The 26186-nt window shown below is 22.1% G+C and overlaps 10 protein-coding genes across 10 annotated transcripts; 5 read left to right on the top strand and 5 right to left on the bottom strand.

The window, feature by feature from the left end:
* Window positions 1-462: 462 nt before the first annotated feature.
* SRAE_2000112800 (GPN-loop GTPase 1) lies at window positions 463-1332 on the bottom strand (the record flags this gene model as incomplete). The annotated part of the gene is made up of 1 exon (XM_024652044.1): window positions 463-1332. One exon carries the CDS (start codon window positions 1330-1332, stop codon window positions 463-465), a length of 870 nt encoding a protein of 289 aa, XP_024505660.1.
* A 5279-nt stretch (window positions 1333-6611) lies between these two features.
* On the top strand, window positions 6612-7740 carry SRAE_2000112700 (E3 ubiquitin-protein ligase TRAIP; the record flags this gene model as incomplete). Its single annotated transcript, XM_024652043.1, has 2 exons — window positions 6612-6725; window positions 6763-7740. The coding sequence occupies 2 exons, from the start codon at window positions 6612-6614 to the stop codon at window positions 7738-7740; spliced, it is 1092 nt and encodes a 363-aa protein (XP_024505659.1).
* Window positions 7741-8192: 452 nt separating this feature from the next.
* Window positions 8193-9454, bottom strand: SRAE_2000112600 (N-acetyllactosaminide beta-1,3-N-acetylglucosaminyltransferase; the record flags this gene model as incomplete). The annotated part of the gene is made up of 3 exons (XM_024652042.1): window positions 8193-8402; window positions 8457-9328; window positions 9370-9454. The coding sequence occupies 3 exons, from the start codon at window positions 9452-9454 to the stop codon at window positions 8193-8195; spliced, it is 1167 nt and encodes a 388-aa protein (XP_024505658.1).
* Window positions 9455-9766: 312 nt separating this feature from the next.
* SRAE_2000112500 (Hypothetical protein) lies at window positions 9767-11748 on the top strand (the record flags this gene model as incomplete). Its single annotated transcript, XM_024652040.1, has 2 exons — window positions 9767-9916; window positions 9958-11748. 2 exons carry the CDS (start codon window positions 9767-9769, stop codon window positions 11746-11748), a joined length of 1941 nt encoding a protein of 646 aa, XP_024505657.1.
* A 362-nt stretch (window positions 11749-12110) lies between these two features.
* Window positions 12111-12566, bottom strand: SRAE_2000112400 (Hypothetical protein; the record flags this gene model as incomplete). Its single annotated transcript, XM_024652039.1, has 3 exons — window positions 12111-12128; window positions 12182-12331; window positions 12378-12566. 3 exons carry the CDS (start codon window positions 12564-12566, stop codon window positions 12111-12113), a joined length of 357 nt encoding a protein of 118 aa, XP_024505656.1.
* A 4402-nt stretch (window positions 12567-16968) lies between these two features.
* On the top strand, window positions 16969-18913 carry SRAE_2000112300 (DIX domain and Regulator of G protein signalling superfamily domain and Regulator of G-protein signalling, domain 1-containing protein; the record flags this gene model as incomplete). The annotated part of the gene is made up of 2 exons (XM_024652038.1): window positions 16969-17043; window positions 17084-18913. 2 exons carry the CDS (start codon window positions 16969-16971, stop codon window positions 18911-18913), a joined length of 1905 nt encoding a protein of 634 aa, XP_024505655.1.
* A 70-nt stretch (window positions 18914-18983) lies between these two features.
* SRAE_2000112200 (BTB/POZ-like domain and MATH domain and TRAF-like domain and BTB/POZ fold domain and BTB/POZ domain-containing protein) lies at window positions 18984-20413 on the bottom strand (the record flags this gene model as incomplete). The annotated part of the gene is made up of 4 exons (XM_024652037.1): window positions 18984-19927; window positions 19985-20143; window positions 20246-20273; window positions 20321-20413. 4 exons carry the CDS (start codon window positions 20411-20413, stop codon window positions 18984-18986), a joined length of 1224 nt encoding a protein of 407 aa, XP_024505654.1.
* A 1969-nt stretch (window positions 20414-22382) lies between these two features.
* Window positions 22383-23021, top strand: SRAE_2000112100 (Ras-related protein Rab-2B; the record flags this gene model as incomplete). The annotated part of the gene is made up of 1 exon (XM_024652036.1): window positions 22383-23021. The coding sequence occupies one exon, from the start codon at window positions 22383-22385 to the stop codon at window positions 23019-23021; it is 639 nt and encodes a 212-aa protein (XP_024505653.1).
* Window positions 23022-23595: 574 nt separating this feature from the next.
* On the top strand, window positions 23596-24117 carry SRAE_2000112000 (Mitochondrial pyruvate carrier 2; the record flags this gene model as incomplete). The annotated part of the gene is made up of 4 exons (XM_024652035.1): window positions 23596-23736; window positions 23885-23950; window positions 23993-24030; window positions 24069-24117. The coding sequence occupies 4 exons, from the start codon at window positions 23596-23598 to the stop codon at window positions 24115-24117; spliced, it is 294 nt and encodes a 97-aa protein (XP_024505652.1).
* Window positions 24118-24208: 91 nt separating this feature from the next.
* SRAE_2000111900 (Domain of unknown function DUF1767 domain-containing protein) lies at window positions 24209-26035 on the bottom strand (the record flags this gene model as incomplete). The annotated part of the gene is made up of 2 exons (XM_024652034.1): window positions 24209-25897; window positions 25943-26035. 2 exons carry the CDS (start codon window positions 26033-26035, stop codon window positions 24209-24211), a joined length of 1782 nt encoding a protein of 593 aa, XP_024505651.1.
* Window positions 26036-26186: the final 151 nt, after the last annotated feature.

The raw sequence follows: 26186 nt of genomic DNA, 5'->3' as shown, positions 1-26186 counted from the left end.
TTATAAAAAATACTTAAATTAAAAAAAATAGATAATTAATATTTTATGTATAATATAACAAATGTTTTATAATTGACAAATAATATTATAAAGAAAATTAGAATTATAATATAAAATTATTTAATTTAAAACTTTGATTTGACATTCAATGTAATTTGTTAACAAAATAATATAAAATACCAGTATATTAATATAGTATATGCTATAAAAATGACTATCTTATATTTATTATAAGCACTAGTAAACTAACTATTATAAAAAAATTAACATTATAATTAAGAAATATAAACTTAATAAAAAAATATTAACTTTTTCCAACAATTATAAACATTTAATTATTAAATTTAGGATGTGATTTTTTTTAGAAATAATTTTCTTAAACAGGATAAGACAAATTAATTAAACAGATTTTTTAAAAAAAATAAACAATAGTTGTATACAAATGTTACATGTATATAAAATTTATTTTTCCTCTTTTTTTTGTTCCATCATTCTTTCTTCATACATTGGACGGTAAGTTTCAAAATATTCTGTTTTACATTTTTCAATATATTCTAAAACTTTTTCCATTCCTTCACCAGTTTTGGAAGATACACAAACAGCATTAATATTTTCATAAAAAGAATCTAAGACTAGAGATAACGATCTTGTCAAATCAGTCATATAAGAACTTTTTTTCTCCTCTAATGATTTATGAAATGATTCAAAATCTTTCATCCATTCCAAAGCATATGTTGGTTTTACAATATCAGCTTTATTAAAAACAATAAAAAATGGTAGTTTTGTACGATAGAGAATAGAACAAGCATACAACATATTAGACATAAAAGTTGTTGGATTGGTAGCTCTGCCGGAGTCAACTATATAAGCAATCATAGTTGGATGTGATGAAGCAAGAGAATCTGTAATAATTGAACCAGAAGCAGACCAAGTAAAAGCCTCAATTTGACCTGGTGTATCAATAATTATATGATCAACCATACTAGATCTTTGTTTAAGAATATTCATTATCTTATCAAATTGAGTACAAATTAAATTTAGAGATGTCATAATAGCCCCATTAGGTCCAAGATTAAATTGTTTCATAACTTCTTTGTATTTTACAGTGTCCCTTATATCAATATTAGCTGGAAATGGAACATTTATTGTTGCAGGATCTAAATTTATAAGATATGGAGGAGTTTTTTTTTCATGAAGATATGATGTCAACCTTTTAACAAAAGTTGTTTTTCCAGAACCTGCCATTCCCAATGTTATAATAACAGGAGCACTATCTTTAGAAGGTTTTTCAGGTATAAAAATAGATTCTTGATTTTCCAAAGTGTCAGTCATAATACTAAATATTCAATGATACAAATATAAGAAATAGTTAACTTTATGCGGGAAATGATAATTGAAATGTCTTTTCTCCACAAAATATCCTGTAGCAACTTTTAGGAATTTTGTTTATTACTGTATCAGAAAAAATTTATAATTAATTTTGTTATAATCTTCCGTTAAATTGTTATGAAGTAATTCATTTAACAATACAATTTAATATTATAAATGTTTTTATTCTGATTCGGAAACTTTTGCTTACAAAAAAATCTATTTCTATGGGATCAAAAATAAATTTTATTTCAATAACAATCATATCATTTTTACTTAATATATCACAATTCGAAGATAACATGGATAAAATATTATTCAAAATATATAACAACAAAATAAATTATGCTTTCAAAAACTAAAAAAAAATTTGTTACAATAATCTTTTTTTAAAAAAGGTTAAAAAAATGTTATCATCATTTAATATACTAATTAAACACATAAATTTTAATACTTACTGATTAAAAGACAAAGTAATATTATTTTATCAATATAAATTTCATATCCTATAATTGTAAGATAATAATTAAGCAATATTTACTAGACGATAGTTGCATCAACAAACTATACAATATTTTAGAAAGATTCTCGTTTTAAATTTTATTTCACTTAAAAATGAAGCTTCTTGAAAACAAGTTCCTACAATTGTATTCTAATTAGTTTTCACATGAGACTTACTTTAAAACAATTTCATAATTTTTTCTTATTTGTGAGATATAAAAAATGATAACAAAAAAAAACCAAATATTGTTCCACAAAAAATAATAAATATATAGAAAAACTTAAAAGAGCATCAAATTTTATGTTTCTATAAGTTGTTTCATCTGAGTTATGAGCACGTTCTTGAAATTGTTTTTTAAATGTGTTTCTTACTATATCTCGAGTTTAAAACTTTCTTTAAAAATGAGATTAGTTTCAATGAATATATCGTGAAAATCTAAATCAGAATCATTCTTTTAAATTTAAAATATCTACTTTATCACAAATATTGAATTTTACTATATCTATGATTTATATGGAAATTTTTAATTTTCAAAGGATAATCAAATGAGTTAAAGATTCTTTTGATATTCAAAAAAAAAAAATTTGAAAACTATTCCTGGGACTAACTTAGTGTTACTGACGTAGTTAAAATTTTTTATACTATAACAAAAATTAAATAAGGAAAAATTAAAATTTTTTTTTTGGAAATTGAACATGCTACTATAGTCATTCGATAGCCCTTGAAATAGGATAAATTTTGAATATAATCAACAATATTCGAAAATTGAAACTTCAGGAGTTATAGGGATTCAAAGTTGAAGGGAGAAATTGTGGAATATTTTTTTTAAATCTTGATTTTTATGATAAAATTGTAAATTTTAAAAATAAATAGTCTATTCTAGATCATTTTTTGACGAGAAGTTCATTAAGCCTATTCTTATTTTTATAGGACTTCTAAAAATTAAGATATGATAAGAAATATTTTCAAAATAAAGTTTAAAGAATTTAGTGATAACTCAAGTTAATGAAGTCACAGGTCTATAAAATTGGATGCGCTGTGCTACTTTTATAAATTAAGGTATATCCTACGTTGAAAAGATTTTAAAATTTTCAACCGTTCTTGAGATATGAAACTTGGTATTTTTTCGCGCGTAATCCATTGTCACCATTTTTTTATATCTCGCAAGTACTTAAAGATATAAAAAAATTTTGAAGGTAGACCCCACTTGAAAACTCATTAGAAGACGATTGCAAAAATCTGATTGTTGTTATCTTTATTTTTAAGCGAGATATGACCAAAGGCGAAAATTTTTCTAAAATATTCATTGTTCCCGACTTTTCAGTATCTCAGCAAATTATGATCCCATGAAGATGAGACTAGTTTCATTCGATTTCTATTCAAAAGTAGGTCTAGAATATTAATTTTTATAGCTGTAACATTATTATTTTCAGAGATTCAGAAATTGGCTGAAAATTTTCTAGATTTATGATTTTACCTCTAAAAATGCAACCAAAAATGAACAACTTTTTTTGGAATTTGAATATGCTACTATATTCATTCGATAGCCCTTGAGACAGGATGAATTTTGAATATAATCAACAATATTCGAAAATTGAAACTTCAGGAGTTATAGGGATTCAAAGTTGAGGGGCGAAATTTTGGAATAATTTTTTTAAATTTCGATTTTTATGATAATATTGTAAATTTTGAAAATAAATACTTTTTTCTAGATCACTTTTTTACGAGAAATTCATTAAGCCTATTTTCATCTTTATAGGACTTCTAAAAATGAAGTTATAATAAGAAATATGCTCAAAACAAAGTTTTAAGAATTTAGTGATAACTCAAGTTAATGAAGTCACAGGTCTATGAAATCGGATGCGCTGTACTTCATTTGTGATTTTAGGTATACCCTACGTTGAAAAAATTTTAAAATTTTCAGCCGTTCTTGAGATATGAAACTTGGTACTTTTTCGCGCGTAATCCATTGTCACCATTTTTTTATATCACGAAAGTACTTAAAGATATAAAAAAATTTTGAAGGTAGACCCCACTTGAAAACTCATAAGAAGACGATTGCAGAAATCTGATTTTATTTATCATAATTTTGAAGCAAAATATGAACAAAGGCGGAAATTTTTCTAAAATATTCATTGTTCCCGACTTTTCAGTATCTCAGCAAATAATGACCCTATGAAGATGGGACTAATTTCATTCGATTTCTATTTAAAAGTAGGTCTAGAATTATAATTTTTTATAGCTGTAACATTATTATTTTCAGAGATATAAAAATTGGCTGAAAATTTTCTAGATTTCTGATTTTACCTCGAAAACTGTGAACAAAAAAGAGCAACTTTTTTTGGAATTTGAATATGCTACTATATTCATTCGATAGCCCTTGAGACAGGATGAATTTTGAATATAATCAACAATATTCTAAAATTGAAACTTCAGGAGTTATAAGGATTCAAAGTTGAAGGGCGAAATTGGGGAATATTTTTTTGCAAATCTCAACTTCCATGATGCAATGAAAAATTTTTAAAATAAATACTTTATTCTAGACTAATTTTTTACAACAAATTCATTCAGCCTATTTACATCTTTATAGGACTTCTAAAAATGAAGTTATGATAAGAAATATGTTTAGAAAAAAGTTTTAAGAATCTAGCGATAACTCAAGTTAATGAAGTCATATGTCCATGAAATTTGTTGCGCTGTGCTTCTTTCTTGATTTAATGTATACCCTACGTTGAAAACATTTTTAAATTTTTAACCGTTCTTGAGATATGAAACTTGGATATTTTTCGCGCGTAATCCATTGTCACCATTTTTTTATATCTCAAAAGCGGTTGAAGGTATAAAAAATTTTTGAAGGTAGACCCCACATGAAAACTCATTAGAAGACGATTGCAGAAATCTGACTGCAATTATCTTCATTTTGAAGCGAGATATGACTAAAGGCGGAAATTTTTCTAAAATATTCATTGTTCCCGACTTTTCAGTATCTCAGCAAATACTCATCCTATGAAGATGGGACTAGTTTCATTCGATTTCTATTCAAAAGATGGTCTAGATTATAAATTTTCAAAGCTATAGCATTATTAATTTCAGAGATATTAAAATTGGCTGAAAATTTTCTAGATTTCCGACTTTACCTCTAAAAATGTGAACAAAGAAAACCAACTTTTTTTGGAATTTGAATATGCTACTATAGTCATTCGATAGCCCTTGAAATGGGATGAATTTTGAATATAATCAACAATATTCTAAAATTAAAACTTCAGGAGTTATAGGGTTTCAAAGTTGAGAGGCGAAATTGTGGAATATTTTTTTTAAATCTTGACTTCCATGATAATATTGTAAATTTTAAAAATAAATACTTTATTCTAGATCAATTTTTTACGAGAAATTCATTAAGCCTATTCATATCTTTATAGGACTTCTAAAAATGAAGTTGTGATAAGAAATATGTTCCAAATAAAGTTCTAAGAATTTAGTGATAACTCAAGTTAATGAAGTCACAGATCTATGAAATTGGATGCGCTGTGCTTCATTCGTGATTTTAGGTATACCCTACGTTGAAAAGATTTTTAAATTTTCAACCGTTCTTGAATTACTGTGCCTGGTATTTTTTCGCGCGTAATCCATTGTCACCATTTTTTTATATCTCGCAAGTACTTAAAGATATAAAAAAATTTTGAAGGTAGACCCCACTTGAAAACTCATAAAAAGACGATTGCAGAAATCTGATTTTATTTATCATGATTTTGAAGCAAGATATGAACAAAGGCGAAAATTTTTCAAAAATATTCATTGTTCCCGACTTTTCAGTATCTTAATAAATATTTAGCCTATGAATATGGGACTAATTTCATTCGATTTCTATTTAAAAGTAGTTCTAGATTGCCAACTATACATTTAAAATTATGATAAAAAAAACTTTTTATTAAATTTAAATATGCCATTGTAGTCATTCAATAGTCTTTGAAATAGAATGAATTTTTAATATAATTAACAATTGCTTAATTTTATTGTCACGTATGTAAAAAAAATTTTTTTTGAAAATTTGATTATTAAATAAAAATGTATAATTTTGGTTATTTTTGTAAAAAAATTTTTCTAAAACTTTTTTAATACATTATTTATTTGAATTTTTATTAATTCATTACACCAGTGACTCTAAAAGAGTTCCCTATTTCTGTATAAAAATTCTTTAACAACAATTTAAAATTTAATGTAAAAAATATTTTAATTTTATATAATGAAAAAGTAATGAAACAACTTTCAGATAGAATGTAAAATCAAAACGATTTCAGGGTACTTTCCAATTCTAATAGAATCATTTTTTTTTTATATTTTATATGCAATAAATGAAAAATTATGAAATTTTTTTATTATAAAATGCTTATTATTAAGTGTTTTTTTTAGTTATGAAATATTTTTTTTTGCATAATATTTATTGTTATAAAATTGTTTCTACTGAAGCTGAATATTATTTTTTTTTTCTATTTATCACTATAGATATTACAATGGAAGTGATTTTTCTAGATAATAAATTTTCAAATGATTTCTTTAAAGATATTTTATTATATAAATATTACATAGTTCTAATTGCAACTACAAGTATATTTAGGTATGTCAAATCAAGGCTAAATATAGTGAAATTTTTTTTCCAAACTTTTCTGTTTGAGATTATTTGTGATTTCTAAGATAAATCTAATTTATACATCTTGTTTCATCCACTTATCAATCTAATAGAATGCACTTTGCTCCACAATGTGTAATATGTGCTTCAAAATTAATTCAAGGTGACAGTGCTGTTTTACCATGTGGACATGTTTTTCATTCAGCATGTGTTTCAAAGTGGGTCAATGTAAGTAGAATATATTAAGATTTGAAATATTTTTAAGGAAGCAAAAAGTTGTCCAAATTGTCGTAAAAAGTGTACTCTTTCTGAAGTGTCAAAGTTGTTTTTTGATTATTTTGATAAAAATGTACCACAAACTTCTACATCCGAAATTGATGATATGGTTGAAAATATTTTAGAAACTCGAATAGAAGAACTTGGAAATCTATGTGAGACTTTAAAGACAGAAATAAATTATCATTTAGAAGAAATAAAAGAAATGAACATAATTATAAATTCTAAAAATAAGGAACTTGAAAATAAAGATAAAGAGATAGAGACATTGTCATCTGTAATTACTGATTATTATAATCTTAAAAAAGAAAATGAAAAAATGAATGGCAGGTTGAAGTTGTGTGAATTTTATAAGAAAATTTCAAAAGGTAATATGTCATGTAATGTAAATATTTTGGATAAATATTTAACTGACAGTAATTCTGTTAATGTAGTAAACATTTTGAATACAACACTAAAAGAAAATGAAAAATTAAAAGAATTAATAAATGAATCAAGAATGCAACAGAAATCTTTGATTGAAGAAAAGTTAAGATTACAAAAACAAATTTATGATAAAAATAATTTGTTAAATACGCTTAAAAATAAATTGAGCTCTTTAGATACTATGTCAGATGAAAAAATAGAAGAATTACTTAATTTATTTTATGATAGTGGAAATCATGATAAAGCATCAATGGGATTTGACATGTTTTCGCAAATAAAATCAGACTCTGATAAATGTTTAAGTAAAAACGTAAATCCTAAAGTAAGTGATATTTATCTACCAAATTTTAAAACGCCAAAAAGATCAGAGTTTGATGTAAGTGTTTCTTCTTTTGATAGCAAAGAAATTTTAGAGAAACTGGTTAAAGAAACTAACAAAAAAGAAAACTCTGATCAGCGTAAAAAAGAATTTGATGTAAACCATTCTAATATATTTGCTTTACGAAGAAATTTTCCTATCAAACGACCAAAATTTTTGTGAAATTCAGCTTCTCTAATAAATTGTGTTAATGTATAATACTTTATCATTAAAATTAGACGTTTTAATTTTATTATCTTGTTAAAGCTTTTGCTTTTTATTCAAATCTGAATTAATCATTTGGTGAAAATAAATTTTGACATTAGAATAGTTTTTTTTAATATAAATAAATTTTCTTGTTTTAGAGACTTCACTAACGAAAATATAAACCTATTATAAGAAATAAATATTTTATTATTATAACTAAAAGATTATAATAATTTTACGGAAAGGTTTAAATAAGAAAGTTAATATAATAACGTTTTTTTTTTTAAAATAAACTTTTTAATATAAAATTATTTAGAAAGATTCTTAATTATTTTTGGAAAAATATATGTTTGTCGTTTATAAATATTAATCACTATTAAAATCTTATCTATTTCTATATAATTTTGAAGTCAATTTTAGAGTATATATTAAGTAAAACAAGTATTCTTTGTTTCGGGATATAATTTATTCATACGATTGTTGAATTTTTTCTGTGCTATAAACATTTTTTGTCTTAAAAGTAATGATTCATTTGAATTAGAATGTAATTTATTTTCAAGTTTTGTATTTGCATATTGGTAAACAAATACATCATTTACAACAAGGAAGCGAAAATTTGCTCTACATAATTCACGTTTCTAAAAGTAACATTTATATAGAAGATAATTTGTTTTACATAAAATTAGACTTACATGTTGTGTATCTGTATCAAAAGGATATGGGAATTCTTCATCAAAAGGAGGGGCAATTTTTGGAAGGACAACTATTGGATCCCAATAAATATTATCATAAGATTTTTCAAATTGAAGTGAACCAATAAATGAATCATTTGTTTCAAACCATTGACGTAATTTTGGAGTTTGATGAGTTACTATGAAATCATTTTGATCAATTTCAAATGCAGTATCATTTTTAATTAATTGTTCTAGTACTTTTTTATTGTTAGGACGAATTTTTGATGAAGTTAATATTTCAAAATTTCTTATAATAAGAACATTTTTTTTGTTATTTGTTAGATGCTCTTCAGCAAGATAACGTACTTTGCGTTCAAAGAAATCACTAAAATATTGACCAGGTTCAAGGAATATAGTATAACTACTTTGACTAAGTTTTTTAATCTTATTTTTCATAGCATTTTGTGGATAATTAAGTAAACTATTGCTTTTGTTTTTTATTTTTAATTGACTTTTTTTACAAGCTATATAAAGAGTTTTCTTATTTTTACAATCTATATTATTAAAAAACTTTTTTACTTTACTTTGAAAATTTTTTATCTTTGAATATTTATAAAAAAAATATGCTGCAAGTCGATTGTTTAAATTATTAACACTTTTCAAATTACAATAAATACAATGTGATGTACTTGATATAATATCTTCATTAAGCATATTAATTCCTACACCAATAGGTCCATTCCATTGTTTAATTTGTTTCATATATGTTACTTTTTCTGCTCCTGTATTAATAAGAATTCCAAGAAAAAGATCTTGTAAAGCAAGAGTTAAATTAAAATTGAAGAATGGATTATAAACATCAAATTTTGGTGTATGAACTACTCGTTTCACTAATAAAATAATTTATTTTATATTATATTATACAACTTACCCTTTACAGTATTATTATTTTTGGCATTTGATAAAATATTTAATAAAAAAAAGATAAATATAAAATAATAATTAATGTAAATCATTTTTTATTTTTATTAAAAAAATATCAATCTTTTATATACTCATGATTTTATATTTTAGAAAAAAAAAACCTATTGTATCTTATTGAAAATCTTGTTTAGTATAACAATAAATAATAATTTTTTTTAAATGTGTTATTATTATATGATTTAATTAAGGAAAAAATAATTTGAGAATGATGGATAATTTTTTTTATTTAACTATACCCATTTGTTCCACCACAAAATTATTAATTTTTAAATCTTATATTCAAAATTTTATTCTTTATATATTTTTACATTTAAACATTAAAAGTCAATATTTTAATAAATTTAATGGTCCAAAAAAATAGTAAGAGTGAAGAGGAGAATAAAAATTTATTATCAACTCATAAATCTTCTCAAAATGATAGTTCTGTTATAAAAGATAAAAATATGAATGTTAAGAAAGTAAATGATCAACCCGTTGATTCATCAAAAACAAATGTTTGTTTTATTATTAATTTATTTAAAATAATTTATTTTAGAATACCAAAGCATTTGAATCTGTAGAAGAGATTATTTTAAAGTTAACAGACAAGATTATTGCAGAAAAAACAATCAAAAATGAAAAAAATAAATTAATAAATTCAAGCAAAGAATCTGATATTAATGTTGCACCAAAAAGAAAACCTGTATCTGTTTATCTTGCTCCAATAGATGATATCAAGCCAACATTAAATGTTAAAGATACATATGCTAATGAAACATTGAATCAAAATGCTTTAAATCGTGATATTAATTTATACAATGGTAATAATTGTGCTTCTATTGAAAAATCACAATCTTATGAAAATTTGAATCTTGGAACACCTAAAGGAAAAAAGAAGACTATTTTTGTACCAATAAATAATGGTTCATATAACTTAGATGTGACTCCTCCTTCAGTAATAAGTTCTGATAATGTTAATGAAAAAAGCAGTAAACATAAAACTAATCTTAGCATGTTTACAAATACTTCAATTCCTCAATTAGCGACTAAAAAGAAATCGCAAAGACATATCTTTGAAGATCAACTTCAAGTTTGTAGTAAGGTATCTACTCCTATAAATCAAAGAAGTTTAACTTCCGTTTCTGGAAATTCAACTTTAACTGCAATAGAGATATTAAAAAGTAAACAAAAAAGTTGTAAATGTAAACATGTAACAAGTGAGAATATGAAAATTATAGATAAATCATTTGAAAAGGTATATGAAAATAATTGTAAAACTTGTTCACAATGTTCTTCTTCAAAGAAGCGTGATACACGCAAAGATAGAAAAAATCAGAAATTAAATCAAAAAAATTCTACTTTAGAAGCGAGCAGAAATAATTCAATGCCGAGAACATCAATGTGTTCAACAGCTAGTTCATTTGCAAATACACAAAATTTATCACAAAATATTGAAAATAAGAGTCAATCAAATGAAAATGTTTATACTTTAGCACCTAGTAGAAACCGTAATAGATTTATTGATATTGATAGTGGTATTGATAATCCCTTATTTAATGATGATGTTTCTATGTTTCCATATACATGCAAAGTAACAAATACTCCTTCTAATTTTGTTCCATGTACAAATATTTTATATCAAAATGACAACAAAAAAATTATGCCTTTAAAAAGTGATATGGTTGAATTATGTTATACAAATATTAGTGAAAAAAATAAAAAACCCGTAATAAAAGTTGAATCACCCAAAATTCCTAGATTTTATGATATGCAAATTCATAATAACGAAAAAAAAAATTATCAAAAACATGATCAAAATAATTTGAAAAAAATGAATGGAAAATTTTTTAATATGAATGAAATGGTTAATAACAAAGTTGTCAAAACAGCTGAATCTCTTTCAACATTAAAAGACAAAAGAACTTTACTAAAAACAACTAAATCAAATACAGGACCATCTTCTTTAAAAACTATTTCTACAGCTTCTAATGGTCAAATAAATAATTGCCTTCAATCTACCAAAAAATCTTCTGATTTTGACTTTAATACAGCTGTTGCTAATGAATCTGAAGATATTATAACTGATAGCTTTGTTCCATATAATTTAAGAGGTTCTTCTAATAATCAAATTATAACAAATCAATACATTAATGAAAATATTTCTAAAGAATGTAAAAATGTTAATGAAACAAAGTCTAATGAAATTTTAGTTGTACTTGATGATGATAAAGGAAATAAAGTAACAGTTAATATGACAAATATTATTAAAAGTATAAGTAGTAACAACGAAGCACTTTCACCACAAGCTATTTTTATAAATGGTAGTCAAATATGGAAAAAATTATAATCTTTTGGTAACATTATAAAAAATATATATATATTTATAAAAACAAGTTCCTGCTATATTCGTATAAATATTATTATAATTAAATGTAATAATACTAGTAAAAATTTTGATAGTAAATAAAATAATATGAATTAACAAAATATCTAATATATATAATATAACTAAAGATAAATAAGAACTAAATAAAATGTTTAACAAAATTATTATCAAAAAAGTTTACTCCTGTGATTTTCCATTTACCTAAAGGAACAACTCTTCTTGATATATTAATATTACAAAAATATTGATTCTTTGGATTTTCAGAATTTCTTATATATGATACAAATGTTGTATGAAAATCTGTTTCCGATTTTTCATCCATATCAATTAAATTTTGAACACTAAAATTTGTTGAAATAATAAATGTTTTACTAATATTTTCCTCAAAACTTGCAGCATTCAATAATTTTTCTAATGATTCCTTATCTTCATCACTTTTCTTATTCATTGCTTCTACCAAATCTTTAATTACATTACTTTTAGCAATATTTGAAAAATCATCCCATTTTTGATCTTTTATACATTGTGCTGATGAAATGATTGCCTATAATAAATTTTTTTTAACTAAAAAAAATTAAATATTTATTTACCTTATTTGCACCATTAATTAATTTTCCTTTTGAAAAATTTTTTTCAACTTTTAATTTATATAAACCTTGATAAAAAGTATTATAAATAGATTCTTTAAGTTCAAAAGTAGGTGCAACCATAATTGGCTTTAAAATAAGACATGTTCCCATAATTTTTGATACATTTTTAGGAACTTTTTGAATGGACATTGAAAAAATTTTTGAAAATATATATAATTATTTTCTGACATACAATTTAATGAGTGACTATTGTCCACAAATATCAAAGTAAGACATTATATATTTAAATTTTTATCTAACATATTTTTAAAAAGAATTTATAACTTTTGATTTTTATTGAAATAAATATATTTATTGGAATAAATTAAATTTTAATATATATTAATTTAAAACAAAATATTTTTCAATGAATAAAACAAGAAGTTAGTAATTTATTTTGTCTTATGTACAAATATTAATATAAAATTTGATATTTTTTATATAATTTTTTTTTTATATCTTAAAATTATTTAAAATATATAAATTTCTTTTAATATTTCATTGGAAAATTATTTTTCTATTTTTAATATACAAAAATAATGTACTTTACATTGTAAAAATTCAATAATTTTGAAATTTTTATTAATTCTACATATAAACTATAAATATCATTTTTATTTTTTAAAAAGATCTATGTTATCTTTTCCCTAAGGCATCTTTTCATCTTCATAATCCCTTGATAATTTATTATATTCCATTCTAAACATCTTAAAATCTTTTTCAACAATTACAACTTTAGCTTATGCTTTCAAATCTTTATTAAGTTTTGTCAAAACAATGACATTCGTCATAAAATATTTTATTTTAAATAAAATATAAATAGTAAACAATGTAATAAAATTATATTTTGCAAATAATAATTATTAAAAAAATAGTCTTAAAGTATATGTTAATAAAATAAAGATATTTTATAATATAATTTATTTTAATTACATCCTTATTAAAATAAAATTACATATTTATTATTATGATAAATATAATTTGCAACGATAAATTAATGATAAATTATGTTTATAATAATTAAATATGGTATTACAAAGAGAATATATTATAAATATTTAATTAATAAAATTATGTTTTACTTGAAAAGTATTATTATAAAAAGTTAATAAAATATGTAAAAGAATGTTTAAGTACGAAAAATTTTCAAAATATTTTATTACATAGATATATTTATTTTATGTGACGAAATGTTTTCTTCTTCTTTTTTTTTTTACAAATTATCTAGATAAATTAAATAGTTATTTTTATATATTTTATAAGACGTCATCATACTTGTAATATGCTAAAAATATTAAATATAATTTTTATAATTAAATTATTTTCACTAAAAAAAAACCAACAATTTTAAATTTCTTATTTTAACTTTTTTTTTAAATATAAAAATATTTTATTATGTTATTTTAATATATTAGATAAACTATTAAATAATATGTTATAATTGTAATTATATAATATGTTTCTATAAATAACATTTTAATTTACATTAAAAATTATGTATAACAAAGAAATATAAAGATAAAAAAAAAATACATCAGATCACTCAATTTATTATACAAAATGATAAAATAAAAATGTCTATGTACAATGGATATGTATTAGTTATCGTTTAAAAAAATATTGAAAATTGTTTTATATACAAGTCACCGGCAAACATTCTATCTTCTATTTATTTATTTTTAAATTATACTATTTTTTTTGTTGTTTTTGTTGATAATATTTTTATATAAAATTTATTTATTGAAAAAAAAAAAACCATATTTGTAAAATAATATGAAGATCTGAAATTTTGATTTATTTAGAAATCATTGATTTCTTCCCAAAAAAGAGAAATAAATATCTATAAAAAAAAATAAAATTATTAAAATATTATAATTTTATATATCTAAAAAATATTATATAATAAAGTAAATGTTTAAGAATGAAAATATTAATAAAAGTTATGTACATTGAGATAGCTTTTAGTTTTATCGCGTCAGACACATATAAATAGTCACCGATAAAAATTTTACTTTTATATACAAATGAGGTGAATATGAAAAGAATTAAATAATGAAATATACTTTAAAATATTATATTACTGTATAACAATTTAGTTTTTCTATGTACATTTATAAATAATATAAAAGTTAAATTTTGTTTTAATATAATCCACTATAGTTAAATAAAATAATATAAAAATAAATTTAATTTTGTCATTTATTATAAAGTGATTGTATTTTATTTTAAAATACACATAAAAATAGTGATTTAAATAATATTATATAATACATATACAAATATAATATTTAAATAGTGATAAGATTTTTGATTATATCAGAATGATAAAAAAAAATATTAAAATAATTCACCATAAATTTCTTTTATGATTTTTGAAAATCAATACTTAACTATTAATATATTTTTAATTATCTTATCATTTCTTTTTGCATAAATAATATAAGATATATAAATAAATAATGATATATTAAATATAATGATCATAATTTTAATTACATTGATTTTTATACTAGGTCATCGTTATTACATAAAGTAATAGGTATATAATTATATTTAATATATAAGCTTTCTTAATTAATTAATTTAAATAACATATATATATATATATATTAAAAAATATTTTTTAAAATCAAAAAGTTTCGTAAAATATTCTTCTTTGTATTGGTTCAATGATTATAATGACATAAATAATATTCCATCAACATAACCATATGGGTAAAATAGTTTTTATTTCAAGAAAGTAAAGTCAATTTATCAATTCAACTCATCAATCATTTTGTAGAAAGAAAAAATTTTACACAATTTAATACCATTGTTTCGATGTTAATCTTATGCGTTTTAAACAAAAACTTTTATTTATATTTTTTAATTTGATAATATAAGAGAGTTTTTTTTTTTTTTTAATATAAAATTTCTAGAAAAACCATATGTTAAAATATTAATTTTTATAAAGAAATAAATGTTAATAAATTTTATAATTTTAATTTATTATTATATTGATAACAATTTTGCCATTTTATTTCTAAAGTTTGCACTTTAAAGTAAAGTAATATTTAAATATTTAACAAATGTTTGCCATTAACAAAACGATTTAATATATAATTCTTAGTCTATCAGTAAAGCGACAACATTGATATATATTATGTTTTCTTTATTTAATTTATATTATTTAACAAAATATATATATAATTAAAAATATTATTATTATTATATAGAAAAAGTAATAATCCATTTATAATTTTTTTTTTTAAATAAATAGATTTTTATTTTGTTTTACTTTATTTTTAAAATAACAAATAATATGACATTTAGGAAGAAAACTTTTTTTTTTTTTTTCATTATTATATTATAGGTTTTTATTAATCTCGATAACTGAGTTACAATACAAATGGGAATAGTATATACAATATATTTAAAACATATCAAATGTTAAGAATATATATATTTTTTTTTAGATAATATAAATATGCCATTATATTTTATAAATACTTTTAAAACATATAATAAAAATATATATCCATTAATTTATTTCTAGTAAAAAATGTAGTATTTAAAAAAAAAATATTTTTGATGAATGGTCAATGTAAATAAATAATATTCAAAAGAAATTATGTATTAAAGTTAGAAAAAAAAAATCCTCATCATATAATAATATTGTCATATTATTAAGTGCCATAAAAAAAATATTATTATTATTTAAAATTAAGAAACAACTAGATACTATATCTTAAAAATTTAATCTATCATATATTAAATTTTTTTATCATCATAATAAAATATTTTTCAATACCTCTGTTTCTTTGATCTTACCGCTACACTTAATATTTTTATCTATTAACAAAATGTATAACTTATATAACTATTTCTCGTTTTAAACTTAAAGTTAACTGTTTAAAGGCATAAATATAAATTTCATAATATATATTTTCATAAAGACTTCTAAATTAGCTTATCATTCACTATTATAGTTGCGGCTAGTCTTTTGATCTTTTAAAAGATGAAATATTTAACGAAGAGATATGCTAAAGTAGAGACGATATTCTACTTTTCTTGTAACATCATATACGTATTTATAATTTCTTGAAGTTGTATTTAATTTGTTCACTATAGGTTTCCTTTGTTAAAACCGACAAAATAACTATATTTGGAGTTGGAGTACAATTTATTTTACTATTAAATTGTATTCTTATAGACAATTTCTTTGTCTTTTTTTTGATGATAGAAATCGCTCATTTATCAAAATGTATCATTTCACCTTTTATGTTACAATTTTAATTTGGTATTTTAAATAATTTATAGTTTGTTTCTTAAATACTTTTTTTTTAATATATTTTATATTTTAAGTGATTTTTTATCAGTTATATTATTATTATTATATTATTAAAAAAAAAAAAACTCTTATCAATTTATTTCTTAAATGAGTTTATTACTTTATATCATTATGTCAATTTTTTAGTTTCTTTTATCATTAATTATATTTTTATACTACTATTATTAACATAATATTACTATTTTATTAATTTATTCATATTTTCATTTCTTTTTTTTGAAAATGTTTTTTCAAGATGCAAGAATTAAATGGACAGAATGTTTAGAAAATGTACTTAATGATGGAAACGCTGTAAATGTAAGATATTACATAAATTTTATGTATATTTGTTTTACAGTTATTTACAACATGGATGAAAAATGACCATCAAAATAGTATTCATCCAATTTATCTTCATTTTGCAATTGTTGCTTATAAGGATATGGTAATAAAAGGAGATATACGATCTATAGAATTAGCTCGTCAAATTTATAGAAGATATCTAAAAATTGATGATGGTTTATGTCAATTTATACCAAAATCACAACGTGAACAACTTGGTTTAATTATAAAAAATTTAACATTTCCTTCAGATATAAATTTATTTGATAATTGTTATCGTTATGTTGATAGATACCTACGCCAACAACATGCTAATTTTGTTGTTTCTGAAGAATTTATAAATTATTTTAATCAAATATCTATGAAAGATATTGATTCAGATAGTTATACTTTAATGAGATGTTCTAATCCAACATTTACAATGACACGAAAAGTTAAACGTTCTGTACCTTCAAATAGTAGTAATCATTTACCTCCCCAAAACACAAATAATTCATTTTCAAATTTACAATATTCTCCATCATCTGTTTTGTCGAATGCTGCGGCAGAATTATTGTTAAGAAAAAATGATAAATCACTTGGTGAAGAAACTGTTAATAAATTATTTCCACCTGTTCATAAGTTTCCTTATGCATGTCAAGTTACAACATCACAAAAAGATTCAACATATAGTTCTTCATTTAGTTCTGATGCAAATGAATCAAAAAATAATGAAAAATTAGAGAAAAAAAAATTATTAGCAATTCAAGAAGAACATATAAGAGTTAATCCCAGTACATCTATTTTTCCTCAAACACAAATTGTAAGAAATTTTGATAAAATATTTAGACATGATACAGCTGAAGGAAGAAAAATTTTTTCAATGGTTTTAATTGAAAAATTAAATTCTTTAAAAAAGAAAAAGGAAAAAGTTAATTATTTAGATGATCGTTTCAAAGATATTGAAACTACAAATAAAATTCATTTACTTCTTAATGATTCTATTAATCAATTTGATGAAGATGAAGACATTGATAATTATTTAAAGCAAAAACTTGAAAACGATGCTTCTAAACCATCATCTTCTCAAGATAGTCCAATGAATCATTCCATAAAAGGAAAATTAAATAATAGATTTTCAAGTAGTACCTCACCAGAACGACCTTCAGAATCATTATTTCAACAAAAAAATTTACCCATCATAAATCAAACCTTATCATCTCCATATGGCCATAATGGTTTTGCACCACCACCACAATTAAATACTTCATTGTCCTATCATCGACATTCTGCCACATTAACACATGGTCATTCAAAAACAAAGCATTACAATCTATTCAATATTAATCAGACATTGGACAGATTTAAGAAAGACCATGAAACTGAGAATGTTTATGCAGATGATACAAGTGGTTTTTGTTCAATGACAACGGGTTCAAATTTTAGTAGCAATAAAAGATTTAACAATTTACCAAAATCTGCTATTTTTAAAAAAGCCAGGGAAATGTTTACTGAAAATAAACATGATGAATTTGAAAAATCAAGTGGAAAAAAAGTAAATAAAGAATATTTTTCATTACCAAGACAATTAAAAGATAAAGAAAAATATATTACAATTGGTTATAAATCTAAAGATAGTCCTGCTCCATATATTTGTTATGCTTCCAAAAAAACAATAACCTTTCGTGATTTTCGTAAATATTTATCAATTTCCTCTAAAACAAAACAACAATTTTATTTTAAAACTCCTTGTGAAGAAGATTCTACACCATATCAGTATGTACTTATTTCTGATGATTCAACAATTTTACCAATATATGAAGGTAAAATAATGGCTGAATGTAGAACTGGTAGTGAATCTGACTAAAAAAAAATAAATTTTTTTTTTGCTGTGTAAATTAATAATACTTAATCTTTATTTAAAATAGATAAAATAATTATAATAATTTAAGCATTTTCTCTAATAAAGCAGCTTTTGTTGAATTTGATAAATTTGTATATTCTTTAGTATCTTTTAAATTTTTTAAATCAGAAACTTTTTTAAAATTTGACATACACGCATCTTGTAAATTAGATAGGCAATAAGCATCAGACCATGCAAGTTTTGAAATAATTGGTATTTCATTTGTCTTAATCAAAAATTTTTCACATTGATTTAAAACATATGATATTTCAAATCGATCACTTAATTCTAACAAAAATTCAACGTTAACCGTTGAAATAGGTTTATGAGATGGATAAATAACTTCTAATAATTCAATAAATTGATCAATATTAACATCTTTTATGGTAATAGTTTCCATAGTTGATTCTGCAAAATTTGAATAAAACATTGCTTTAAATACAGGACTATATAATGATAAGTAATCTTTATTAACTTTAATATTTATTCCATCTACATTCATAAATGTGTCACTTGTTAAATTTTGAGTTTGTGTAAAATCATAAGTTTTAACCTGTTTAATACCTGTTATATTTTTTACAGATATTGTAGCTTCAAGAACTAGTTTATCACCTGTAGTATAACCTTTATTGCTATCAATTAATTTATCCCATTCAACTAATCCAGGAAATCCCCAATTGTTCGAGGTATAATTAAAATTATTATAAAAACTTTTTACAATATGAGGATCGTTAGGATTTGTTGAAAGTATTCTTAGTGTAACATTTGCTGAACAAGACCATAAACATGACTCACTATCTGGATTACATTCAATATAAGCAGAAAAAAATTTTTTCTCATTTGTCCTTTTAGAACATTCTGTTTTTGCAGTTAATCTCCAAGGAATATTACATATTTTAGCAAATGGAGTAAATACTTTTTTAGAGAAATAAGATATATTATTAATATTAAGTCTAATTGTTCTTTCTGTTACTTGATCTATAAAATATATAATAAAAATAATAATAATAAAAAAAAAGTTATAGAAAAAATTACCTTTTTGTATATAATTTAAATAATTGCTAAGCCACATTTCTTGATTAAGTTTAGTTTCACTTGATGTTTTGGATGAAATATTTGAAAATGAATTGGCATTATGTGTAAACTCACCATTTTCTTCATCATAATCATGGATACCCTCAGCTAATGATAATTCTAAAATATTAAAATAATTTAATTATAAACAGTAAAGATTTATAGGATATAAAAACAGCTGATACAAATAAAAAAATTGTTTTATATCATATTATTTATTACCATTTCGAGAAGTTTCAGATTGTGATTCCTTTATAATTAATTTTTATTAATAAATAAAAAAATATAATAACTTACATGTAAATTAATCACAACATGGTCGTCATGTGAAACATTTATTGTTTCATTATCTGGTGATACACTACCCTCTTGAATATTATTAGAATCCATCTGTGTCTATAAAATATTTTTTCGTTATATAACAAGAAAAAAGTATATAGTAAACCAGTAAGTCTTTCAAATATAACTTTCGCTTTTTGTATTTTATAAAGAATAATATTTGTAAAAGTATTAAATTTAAAATACAAGATACTAAATTATTAATAAATTCGTAAACAAAATGTATACGACTTACCACAATGTTTATATCTTTTTGTTATACATAAACTTCTATTTTATGAATCTATCTTATACTAACTTTATAGTATCAAATTATTAACTTTTTTTCTAAAGAGTATTTTCTTTCTTATACAAATATTATCATAAAATATAGTTATTTTTAATATTTATTAACTACCTTATACTTTGAAGGGCAAATGGTGTAATAGTTATTATATTTATAATGATTAATGTATAATTCATATAAATAAGATATGTTACAAAATAACAAATATTTTGAAATAATGTTATAAATTTTAATTTATTTTATAAAATAATATAATTTAATTATATATATTTTTTTTATTATAGCAAAAAATTTAATGGTAATCATTTATCAACCATTTCATAATTTGTTTAATGAAATTTAAACTTTATCATTAAAATAAAACATTTTAGTTCCATACTAAATAATTTTTATTTCCTATAAAATATTTTTCATACAGATATTTATTGTTTACTTTCTTCAACATTTTAAATAAATACTTTTTGATTAAAATAAAAGGTTTTATATTGTTTTATCCAACTATTAGTATTCACAAAATAAATATTTATCATGCCATCTTTAAAAAAGGATGTAATTAGATTATTATTAGATTATATGGTTCCTTAAGCAAACATTAAATATTCTTCTTAAATATTTTATACATCTAGTATATTTAAAATTTTATCAACTATGTATAAATTTGTTCTACAAAAAAAAAAATTCAATGTCTATTTAGTCTTTACTAGGAAATATATATATGTATTTAAGTATATATGAATTTGATAAAACATTTCTTAAACATGATTTATCAAATTTTTTTATTGTACAACTATTTTTTTTTTATAATAAGTATAATTAAATTTCAACATTCACAAAATTATTGTTTATGAAAAAATTAGTTTGTCATGAGCAAAAATTTTTCAAACTTTCCATTTCAATAAAACTATTTTTTTTTTATGTTCTTTACATATAAAAGTTCATTAAAGATAACTTTTCTACACTGTTTATGAGTTTGTACCAATCAAACATTTTTCACCAAATAAAATACCACAATACTAATATAAAATTATTTTGTCTATTCAATATGATTGATTAAAGTTTATTTTTATGCTTTTTTTAATTCTTTTTAATTAAGTTGTTTTTTTTTTTCTCTTATCTAAACAACTTTATACATTTAAAAATTATAAAGTATTAATACCAAATGATTGTAGATATCTACAAATTTTATTTTAATTAATTTAATTCTTTTTTAAATACGAAGCTGTAGTACACGTGTCAAAATATGCCTTTTCTATCGTATATCGACTGGCCATTTTTGTTTTCATATATGGTTAATCGCTTTTTCCTATATATAGCCTCATGGCTAGGGGTACATGAAAATGAGTTACAGAATATATGCTAGTTTATATTAAGCATTTCTAATATATAAACTAACTTGGTGTATCTTTCCAATAGAATTTGTTATTATTTCTTCTTTCATTATGTATAGAGAATATACATACACATGATATAGTTAGTTGGATATTACTTTTAATGAGATTTTTATTTGTATACCCATGTAAAAAAAAAGATAAATGTTATCTATTTTTATGTTGAAAAAAAATTTTTTTTAAATTGATTTAATACTCGAAGAATCTAATCAATGGGAAACACTCACGTGTTGATGTATTCTAATGTTCATTTAAAATAACATATCGCGTGACATGTTGAAAATTGTATACTTTTTACATTTTTATATTGATATAACAATTTTCAGATTATTTTTTGTAGTCCATTATGTCTTATTCCTATCTTTTTAAATATATTATTATTGGTGACACAGGAGTAGGGAAATCATGTTTACTTCTTCAATTTACTGATAAGCGTTTTCAACCAGTTCATGATTTAACTATTGGTGTTGAATTTGGTGCACGTATGATAACTATTGATGGAAAGCAAATAAAACTTCAAATATGGGATACAGCAGGTCAAGAATCTTTCCGTTCTATAACAAGATCTTATTACCGTGGAGCTGCAGGTGCTCTTCTTGTTTATGATATCACAAGAAGAGATACATTTAATCATCTAACTTCATGGCTCGAAGATGCTCGTCAACATTCAAATTCAAATATGGTTATTATGCTTATTGGAAATAAAAGTGATCTTGAAGCACGTAGAGAAGTTAAAAAAGAAGAAGGTGAAGCTTTTGCACGTGAACATGGTTTGATTTTTATGGAAACATCTGCAAAAACTGCTGTAAGTGTAGAGGATTCTTTTATTGATACTGCTAAAGAAATATATCGTAAGATACAAGAAGGTATCTTTGATATTAATAATGAGGCAAATGGTATTAAACTAGGACCTCAACATTCACCATCATCACCAAATGCTCCAAACAGTGGAGGAAGTGGATCTTCTGGATCAAATTGTTGCTAAATTGTATAAATATAACAAAAATAACTGGTCGTGGCAAGCACATAATCATTTTATTTACACTATATTCTGGAAATTTTTCCATGACCATTAAATTGATGGAGAAGATATACTCTTAGTAATATTTTTTTTGTACAATCCAGCTTTTATCTAATTAATTAAGTAATTTTTAACAAACTTATTTTTGATATATAATTACTTTTTTTGAAATCAAGATGTGTAACTGTTTTAAAAAATTTTTAGAATTTGTGGTTTCAAAAATTTATTTTAATGAAATTTTCATAATTTAGACTAATTTTATTTTACATTATTACATTTTAATTTGTATAAACTTTTATATTTAATAGTAGTGTATCATTATTTCAAAGTTCACTTTTTTATCATTTTATTTTTTATATTAGTTTTCTTATCGATGATGTTTATCAATTTTTGTCCTAGTAAAAAAAAATTTTTTACAATGTCTTAACACGATTACTAATTCACATATTGGGAATTAAATGTATTCATTATTTTTAAAAAGGAAATTAGAATCAATAGTGTATTGGTTATATATAATTTTGTGTGAATTATAAGTATAATGGCTTCCCGTATATATCGATCAATCTGTCATTTAGGTGATAAGATTATTTATCCTATATTACCTGCTTTTGCAAAACCAATTTGGAACAATAAAGAACTTGGACCAAAAAGTGTTTTTTTTTGGGCTCCAACTATAAAGGTTGGTAAAATTTAATGGAAAATATTCTTCATTTTTATTTTTTTTATTTTAAAAAATAATATTAATTTAAGTCAATAAAAAAAAGCAATACTTTACCATATTAATAATTAATAAATTATTATTTCATACTAATTTTTAATTTTTATAGTGGTGTTTGGTTATTGCATCTTTGGGAGACTTACGTAGACCAGCTGAAAAACTTTCATTATCACAGGTGAATATATTTATAGTATTTTGTTTATTTTTTTAATTATAGAATACGGCTTTGTTTGCTACTGGAGGAATTTGGACAAGGTATTGTTTTGTTATTATACCAGTAAACTATTACTTAGCATCCGTCAATTTCTTAGTTATGTGTACGGCTGCTATTCAATTAGCTAGAATAGGACATTATAAATACAAACATTAATCAGTATTTAAAATATACTTTTATTTTTATAAATATACATATGAATTATAACTATAAACATTTTTAACAAATTTTATATATAAACTGGTTAAATGTTCTTATTTTAACTATTACAGGTGTAATAAGTGAAGAATCAAAAATATGAATATTGAAGACTAAGTTTTTTAATTTTAGTCGTTCAAGTAAACAATTTAATCGGTTTTTTGCAATTTCTTTTTGTCGTGTAAAATTTGTTTTTCTTAAAAGTAGTATCTCTTCAGCTGTCATTTCTAAAAAATCTTGTATTACCACATTATCTAGTAGACATTCTAGAGATGTTTTACTATCATCAATTATCGCAACTTTCATTGTCCATTGATTATCTTCAACTGATAAATTGTTAATTATCTTTGTAACTTCACCTTTCACTGTTGCGTGATATGCTGCAAAAGAAATTGATGCTAATCTTATGGCTTCTTGAATTGAAACAATTTTTTCAAAAGACAAATTATCTTCATTTTTTTGCATTTTCATTTTTTTTATGTCAACAATTGAAGTATTGAAAAAATCATAGTTATCATTAAATTGCCTTTTTAATATATTCTCTTTATCATAATTACTAATATCCTTTTTTTCATATGTATTTAAAAAAGAGTTTTTATTAGTATTCTCAGGTAGAAATATTGTTAAACATTTATCTTCACTATGGTTAAAATTAGAAGTACAAGGGATTTGCTCATTTACAATTTTTTTACATTCTAGTGATTCGTTTTTTAAATTACATTTTTTACTATTTTCAGAATCTTTTGTTAGACTTACGCTAAGTAAATTTTGGATTGAAGATTGATTTTGTTTTGGTTGTTGCAAAGTCGAAATCATGACATCTTCATTTATACTAGTTGAATCATTTATTGTATGAGTGTTTATTTTATCTTTAGGAATAGGATGAATAATAAATTCACTTAAATTGGGCGTACCAAGTGGTTCTAAATAGCTAAATGAAGAATTGTTTGCATTAATTACATTGTTCTCAAAATCTTCAGATAATTTTTTATTGTTTAAAAATTCTTCATTATGATTATTTTTTTCTATATCACTAAAACTATCTATTTTTATTTGATTGATTTGAGATATTTCTTTATTTGCCATGGCTTCTTCTTTTTGACTTTTGTATGAAAAAATAAATGATTCATTCTTTTTTAAGCATGTTAACAGCGGTTGATTTACAAACTTTAATTCGCTTTTCAATATATTTAAACTGTTATTAGATTTGTATAAACTTTCAACTTCTCCTCCAATTAAAACAATAGATGATTTATTTAAAAATATTATGTTTTTTTGAAATTTTATCATTCCAATTATATGCACTTTTACACCAGGCGGAGTTGACGTTGAAAAAAAATCTATAACTTCATTTTCGATTCCAAAGTATGTATTTTCACCATCAAATAATTCAAACATTAAACATCTTTTATTATCTTTCTTATCAATATTATTTAAACAAGATTTTTTTTTTTCATTCTGATTTTCATTTTGATTTTCATCATTACTTCCATAAAAAAATGACAAATCTATTTTCTTTTCAGTTAAAGTAATATATTGTGAAAAAAATGAAGTATCAATTCGCCTTATTGAATTTATCTGAAGTATATGGTTGGCTGAAAATTGTCCACTTGTACGTTTTAATATTGGCAAGGTTTTTGGTATGGTAGTTTCTCGGATATCAGATACTAGCCAATTTTGAATCAAAAAATTTGTTATATTTCCAGTTAACTTAACAATTTAAAATTATAAATCAAGAAAAACATTCAAACTTACATTTGATGTATTATAAAATTTTATTGCTTGTGAAAACCATATATTTCTCAAATTTATATTTTTGCTTCTAAAATATTTATTTGTTTCTTCCATAATTTTTGCAATTTTAAATTATAGTTAAAAAATATTGAGGCATATAATTGAAAATTAATTATAAAATTTGAATCTTTTGCAAAAACTAATTTTATATACTTAAAACATATAAAATATAAATGCCCTTAGAACAGATTCACATGAATTCAGT

Source organism: Strongyloides ratti (genome assembly GCF_001040885.1).
Source record: "Strongyloides ratti genome assembly S_ratti_ED321, chromosome : 2".
NCBI classification, from domain to species: domain Eukaryota; kingdom Metazoa; phylum Nematoda; class Chromadorea; order Rhabditida; family Strongyloididae; genus Strongyloides; species Strongyloides ratti.
The sequence above is the reverse complement of the archived record's forward strand: the minus strand, read 5'-3'. Positions and strand labels throughout refer to the sequence as shown.